General features: G+C 38.8%; 1 protein-coding gene across 1 annotated transcript; it reads right to left on the reverse strand.

Annotated features, from left to right (window-relative positions):
* Window positions 1–1,482: 1,482 nt before the first annotated feature.
* On the reverse strand, window positions 1,483–2,421 carry LOC122693077 (olfactory receptor 491-like). The gene has a single exon (XM_043900728.1). The coding sequence runs from the start codon at window positions 2,413–2,415 to the stop codon at window positions 1,483–1,485; it is 933 nt and encodes a 310-aa protein (XP_043756663.1). The 5' UTR covers window positions 2,416–2,421.
* Between the last annotated feature and the right edge of the window lie 5,640 nt (window positions 2,422–8,061).

Consider the following 8,061-nt stretch of genomic DNA (forward strand, 5'->3'; position numbering starts at 1 on the left):
CCCCATCCTCACTTGTTTCACCCCATTACACTGAGTCAAGGATTTTTATAATCTAAGTCTTGCTTTCAGATGCTCTAAAAAGTTGTCTCAGTATTTACATTGAGTTTGGAGTTCCTGAACTCCATAAAAATCCCTCTTCACTCTTCCAGTCTCATGGTGATGATGTAAATGAGGGTAGATTATTATGTAAGTAATACATTTACCACAATCTTTGGCAACACTTCTGGTTTAATTAATGGGTATTAATTTTTTATATATCTAGCTTATGGAACTATGAATGTTAGCGTATTAATTGCAATGCTTAGAATTCAAAGATACCCTTTTAAATTTCTACAGCTAAGGAAAACTACATTATTCCAAATGGGAGTATTTGTTTGTAACATGTGCTTAAATATGATTAAAAGAAAGTGTTAATTGTTCAGTCATGTCTGACTCTTAACAAGTCTATGGATGGTAGGCTGCCAGGCTCCCCTGTCCATGAGATTCTCCAGGCAAGAATAGTGGAGTGGGTTGGATTCCATTCTCCAAGGAATCTCCCCAACACAGGGATTTAACCCAGGTCTCCTTCATTGCAGGCCGATTCTCTACCCTCTGAGCTAAATATGGTTAGATTTTCAGTCAAATCATGTAATTGTGGTGTTCAGACCTTATTTTCTATAGATATAAATCAATCAGGTTTCCATTCTCATCCTTGTTTTTGGACTCCTCACAACTTAGACTTTCTTGGTAGCAGAGTTTGTTCAGAAGACTGACTTAAAAAAACAGCTTTAGGCTTGCTTGTCCTATTCAAATCCTCTAGATCAGTAACAGTGCTGAAGTCCTTGGACTGATTGTTGTTTTTAGAGTAGATCAAATGCATGGAATCAGAGGACTTGATTCCAAGTGAATCAGAGGCTTGAGTCTGTATCTCTCAAAACAAACTATTGAATATCTCTGAGACTCAGCAGTTTCACCTGTAAGATTGAGGTAAATTGTTAGTAAGCAGCATCATGAGATTGTGTGAGAATTAAATGAAGAAACATTGTGGTTTGGGCTCAAAGACTTTCTGGATTCAGAGACTGATTGCACAGCGTCCTAGCTGTATCAGTCTGGGCAATCTATTTAATGTCTCTGTGTGCCAGATAATTTATTTGTCAAATAGAAATAATAGAACTATCATTATAGGATTTTTATGAGAAGTAAGCCAGCTAATATACCATTGTGCTAGAATAGGACCTGACATATTATAGGTAGAAATAATTGTTTGCTAAATAAATTAAAGTCGTAGGCATCTACAGGTGTTAATATGTAATAGTGAAAATAATTGCTATCAGTATTACTAATCCCAAGATGTCTACCAACTGGTTTATAAGTGCATATAAGGGAGAATAAGAAGCCTTATAATTTCATTTTAAGCAAACAGTAAATCAGTATTTGATAGGTTCTAAGTGTGCTACTGGTAAACAAAAATTTATAGGTTTTCAGAAATGTTAAGAACAAATCCTAAGAATATATTCTGGCACTTGCCTTTCTCAGGGCCTCCTTTACATCTCTGTTCCTCAGACTGTAGATGAGGGGGTTCAACATGGGGATCAACACTGTGTAGAACAGAGACAGCACTTTGTTCTGGTCAGTTGAGTAGCTGGATTTGGGCATCACATAAATGAAGGTAATCGTTCCATAGTAGAGAGTGACTGCGATGAGGTGAGAGGTGCAGGTGGAGAAGGCCTTGTGTCTCCCTTCAGTGGAGCGCATCTTCAGGATGGTGTTGAGGATATAGACATAAGAGAGAGCAATGACAAATACTGTAACGGCAAGGATAGATCCAGAAGAAATGGAAGTGATAATTTCAATGATGGAGACATCTGAGCAGGAAAGTTTCAACAGAGGAGAGAAATCACAGAAAAAGTGATCTATCTGATTTGGTCCACAGAAAGAGAGAGTCAATAAACAACTACCAAATGTGCAAGCATTGACACACCCACCCAGGTAGGATACCCCAGTCAAGAGAACACAGACTCTGGGGGACATGTGGGTGGAGTAGAGTAGGGGCAAGCAGATGGCCACATAGCGGTCATAGGCCATGGCAGCCAGCAGGAAGCACTCAGCTGTCCCAAACATGACCACAAAACACAGTTGGGCTTCACAGCCAGCAGCAGTGATGGTCACTCCTTGTCTCAGGGATCCTATAAGCATCATAGGTGTGACAGATGTGGCATACCCACTGTCCACAAAAGCCAAATGACTGAGGAAGAGGTACATGGGAGTGTGAAGCTGGGAACAGGTTCTTATTAAAATAATTATGCTGATATTGCCTACTAAGGTGACAGCATAGATTCCTAGGAATACCACAAAAAAGATGACACAAAGTGTAGGATCCTCTGTTAATCCCAAAAGGATGAACTCTGTCACACTGGTGTGGTTTCCAAACTTCATCTCCTCTAGGAATTGTTCCTGTTGAGGGATATTTGAACATTCATTTTAAAAAATGTTTTCATTCTACACATTCTTGGTTTTCTTTGGTTATTCATTACACTTATTTATAAGAATTTCCCCCTCTGCCTCGCTGTAATTATGGTGCTGTACAGGATTCCTTTGTCCCTTTACACAAAAGAAGAATGATTTAACCTCACTCTCTGGGAACACAGTTATATTCTTTTATTCACCTAATGTTTATTCTAAAACCCCTTTCCAAACTTTATTTGTAGAAAGATCTGTCTCCCAAGATCCAGGTCTATAGTTCCAGTTATCTTGGAAGTCTCCAGTTAGAAATCCCACAAATACCTGAACCTCAGCCTCCTCCAGACCAAACTCATCCTTTCATTAGACCATCCTCCCAAGTCCTGTGTTTATGGAATGACACCACAATCCACCCAATCTCTCGTGTCTGAAACATGGAAATCATCCTAACCTTCTTCCTCTCATTGTACCACATCTAATAAAATCCTACTGATACTATCTACAATTTAGCCATCCAATTTATTTATCCATTCCTATATTTCCACTGCTACTGTCCCTACTGTAAGTGAGGCCCTGTTCATTTCTTTCTTTTATTTTATTCATCTGTTTGCCTCTCTGTCTTCATTCTTCTGCCATTATAATTCACAGTACATCTGCCAAAGTGATCTCTTGCCGAAGTAAAAAGTTGATGCCAAAGTGGTCCTTTCAAGTCTTTCATGATTTCTGCAGCCTCTGAAATGAGATGTAACTGCCTTAGCATAGCACAGTGTACACTTTCTGATGTATCCCCTGCATATGACTGCTTCTGTCTCAGAATGTTTCTATCCAGCACTTGCACTAATCTAACCTTCCTGAAGTATTTGGTGTCTCTGTGGTCCATCTATCTTATTTGGCTTTTAATTCTTGCTCTCCCACTTGGATGGTTCCCAGTTCAGTTCAGTTCAGTCGCTCAGTCGTTCCGACTTTTTGCAACCCCATGAATCGCAGCATGCCAGGCCTCCCTGTCCACCACCAACTCCTGGAGTTTACCTAAACTCATGTCCATTAAGTCGGTGATGCCATCCAGCCATCTCATCCTCTGTCATCCCCTTCTCCTCCTGCCCCCAGTCCCTCCCAGCATCAGGGTCTTTTCCAATGAGTCAACTCTTCGCATGAGGTGGCCAAAGTATTGGAGTTTCAGCTTCAGCATCAGTCCTTCCAATGAACACCCAGGACTGATCTCCTTTAGGATAGACTGGTGGGATCTCCTTGCAGTCCAAGGGACTCTCAAAACTCTTCTCCAACACCACAGTTCAAAGACATCAATTCTTTGGCGCTCAGCTTTCTTCACAGTCCAACTCTCACATCCATACATGACTACTGGAAAAACCATAGCCTTGACTAGATGGACCTTTGTTGGCAAAGTAATGTCTCTGCTTTTTAATATACTATCTAGGTTGGTCATAACTTTCCTTCCAAGGAGTAAGGGTCTTTTAATTTCATGGCTACAGTGATTTTTGAGCCCCCCAAAATAAAGTCTGACACTGTTTCCACTGTCTCCCCATCTATTTCCCATGAGGTGATGGGACCAGATGCCATGATCTTAGTTTTCTGAATGTTGAGCTTTAAGCCAACTTTTTTACTCTCTTCTTTCACTCCTCCACTACCTTCATCAAGAGGCTTTTTAGTTCCTCTTCACTTTCTGCCATAAGGGTGGTGTCATCTGCATATCTGAGGTTATTGATATTTCTCTCGGCAATCTTGATTCCAGCTTGTGCTTCTTCCAGCCCAACATTTGTCATGATGTACCTCCCACTAATATTACACCAGATGGCTTCTACTTATTCTTCAACTTCATTTTTCTACAATTTCTACTCTGACATCTAAGGTGTAATCAGATAAATTTCCTTTGTGTTGACATCATGCTTTGAAAATCTTTAGATTGCCACTCTTTGTACTGGGTAATGGAATTTTGTTTTGTTTTTTGCTTGCTTACATTTTATTCTTCCCAGTTAATACATAAACTCCTCAAAATGGTGTGTATTCCTATATCACAAATAACTACTGTTTGGGAGTAATATGTGCTGGAGAAAACTTTTTATGTGAATTTATGCATGATTTGTATAATGCATATGCCACTCTTTCATACAATATTTATAGAGATTCATATTCTATTCTTAATTACTTTTTGAAATGTATCTCCCTATATACCTCTTTGCTACTTTTGTGCTTTTAAGAGTCATGTTAACCTAACCAGCATTTTTCTACTCAGTGTTATTGCTTTTAATTTCCATAGAAAGACAATTTTCTGCTAACATTATTTCAGTTCCTAAGATTTGAAACATTTACCATAAATGATAAATGTAAGTACCAAATATTTTCACAATTCTTAATTTATTAAAAATTCCTTACATTAGAATATGAGCATTTAGTGTTTCCAGTGGTGGGACTTTGACAAAATCAGTGTGAGGTATTATGAACCAACAGCTGAGAACGTACAGCTCATTACAGAATGTGTTATATGTTTTAGATTGATCTTCCTTAAGTGCACTTAAATTACTCTCTAGTGACAAGCAAAGTTACTGCCAGGAGTGTTAATTCTATCATGAAAAATATGTTTTTAGCTTTATGAATTGGTCTCTATGAGTTTAATTGCACAAACCATCTCCTTTCAGTATCAAAACAATGATACTTGAATGCAGCCAGCACGCCTCCACTACCTTCCCTTTTTCAAAACTAACATTCATAGATCAGTTGCCCATTCCACCTGTGGCATACCTTCCAGAGCCCTCGCGGTTCTACTCTCAGCTTCCAAACATTCCCTCACTTGAGGACTGAGCCGAGCACAGAGCAGCATGTGTGCTCTTTGCCTTCTGACTCAAGCAGATTTAAGTGGGGCCAATCCTGCATTCACTGCACACACAGTGAGCTTCAGTCTGTGCTGCCAGCAGTCATGGAGACTGAGATGGAAATTTCAGATCCTCCCAGTGGCCAATTGTTTTCACTTGCATATGACACTTAAATCTCTCTGACTCCCAGTTGTGTTTTTTTTTTTTTAATTCATAAAATGGGAAATTTGTCCCCATATAACATCCTTGCTGTGAGATTAAACAAAATGACAACTGCAAAGTCTTTAAAGGTATTTGGTCATACATCAGAGCTAAGTAACTATCTTTCATTAAGTAAAAATGAAATTTGGATAGATTTTCAATTATTTAAAAATTTTATGAGAAGTATAATGTAAGTTTCCTTTCAACCCATCAGATTTTTCACAAATCCAAAAGAAGTCAGGAAGTATAGGACCTGATGGCTTCTTAGTTCTGGACCATGTCATTCATAATCATATGAATAATATGACAATTGATTCTTGCCTTTCCCTTCCTCTTCACTGACTACCTAGGGAACTTTCTAGAACTCTGTGGCATCTCTGTGGACGCATCTTTGTGGCATTCATGCTTCAGGTTCTGATTCAGGAATTACAACTCTCCCCAATCCCTTCCTCAATGATTGGGTCACATTTGTTGATGATTAGGGGTCATAGGGCTTAGAGCCTCATGCAACCTGAATATCAGATGATTTCTTCCTGGTTTCCTTTTCATAGCTGCACAAGCTTAGCAGTAGCTTTGGCTGCCACAGACCATCCACACTTCTCTGGGGTCTCCTGGGAAATCTGCTTTGGGAACACAGAATGACCATTCTGCAGTACATTTCTTTTTTTTCCCCTTAACTTTTTTTTTTTAAATTAGAGGATAGTTTCTTTACAATGTTGTGTTAGTTTTTTGCATACAACCCGATGAATATACATATGAATATACATATACATATGACCCCTCCCTCTTAACCTTCCTCCCACCGCCTATCCCATCCCAACCCTCTAGGTCATCACAGAGCACCAATCTGTGCTCCCTCTATTATACAATAACTTCCCACTAGCTATCTATTTTACTTAAGGTAGTGTATATGTTTACTTAAGGTAGTGTATACTCTCTCAATTCATCCCACCCTCTCCTTCCCTCCGCCATGTCCACAAATTTCTTTTCCATGTCTCTGTCTCTAGTCACTGCAGTGTAAATCTTGCTAAGGCCACAGTTTTCACAGGAGTCATGAAACAGTTGTTGAGGTTCTTTTATTTTTAATTTCTTATTGAACAAACAAAAATTTAAACTATTTAAATAAAATCTGTGATTACTGCACTCACCTTTTAGAGCCAAAATTACTGTTGCTGAATTCCAAAGAGAATTTTATAAAGCAGATGTTTTCCACTTACTTTTACAAACAGTTGTCCGCTGACTACCTGACAATATTAGCAAGAAATGCTCTCCTCCATTTAAGAACATAGTTACATACATTCTGTGATATGAGCATTTTTTTTTAATGCGTGTTGAGGAAAAGAAAAGGTCTAATAGAATCCCCTAGGACTGTTATTGCTTGCCCCTTTGAGATAAGTTCCTGGGATTGTTCTCCAGAAGTGACTCATGGAGCCAGGTGTCTCATTAAGGTGGCATAAGTGGAAGGTCCAGTTCCTAACAAAAGGTGTATTTCTGAGGGTCCTGATGGAGGCTTTGTCCAGAAACTTGGAGAAAAAACTGTCGAAATATAAATTAGGTGGGAGATGGGGATCAGAGTCAGTGCAACCAGGGTTCTAATTTCCTCTCTGTAGACAAAACAGTTTATTTAATTGAGGACATCAAGTAGTGGGGAAAGTCCTGGAGTAATATGGGTAAGCAGAAAGTAAGCAGAACAAAGCACAGTCCACTGTTATTCAAAGTGTATTAATAATCCTTGGATTGGTGCTGACTGGCAAATTCTTTATTGTCAGTCCAGGACCCAGTAAGAACAGGAGTTGTAGGGAACCGTTTGTACTCTTCATAGCAATTTGGGAAAGTAATTTCAAGTGTGTTGACTCCAGTAATTTTAAAAAATGAGTTTATATTTTGTATTTTAGTTTTTCTTATTTTTTGCAATAGTCCTCCTTTTACTATCTTCCTAAGATGTATTGACACATGGATGCTTAGGAGAGAGTGATCCTTTATTTAAATAGTTTGAGAAACACTAAGCTTGCCTTTTGTATCCAGGAGATCTGGGTCCATAGGGACTCTCAAGAGTCTTCTCCAACACCATAGTTCAAAAGCATCAGTTCTTCGGTCTCAGCTTTCTTTATGGTTAAACCCTCGTATCTGTACATGACTACTGGAAAAACCATAGCTTTGACTATACAGACATTTGTTGGAAAAGTAATGTCTGTGTTTTTCAATATACTGCCTAGGTTTGTCACAGGTTTTCTTCCAAGGAGCAAGCGTCTTTTAATTTCATGGTGCAGTCACTATCTGCAGTGATTTTGGAGCCCAAGAAAATAAAGTCTGTCACTGTTTCCACTGTTTCTGCATCAATATAAGATGAAGCTATGGGACCTCCTGCCCTGATCTTTATTTTTTGATTGTTGAGTTTTAAGTCAGCTTTTTCACTCTTCTCTTTCATCTTCATTAAGAGGCTCTTTAGTTCCTCTTTGCTTTCTGCCATAAGGTTGGTGTCATCTGTATATCTGAGGTTATTCATATTTCTCCTGGCAATCTTGATTCCAGCTTGTGCTTCATTCAGCCTGGCATTTTGCATGATGTACTCTGCATAAGCTAAATAAAAAAG

Source organism: Cervus elaphus, chromosome 1 (assembly GCF_910594005.1).
Source record: "Cervus elaphus chromosome 1, mCerEla1.1, whole genome shotgun sequence".
NCBI classification, from domain to species: domain Eukaryota; kingdom Metazoa; phylum Chordata; class Mammalia; order Artiodactyla; family Cervidae; genus Cervus; species Cervus elaphus.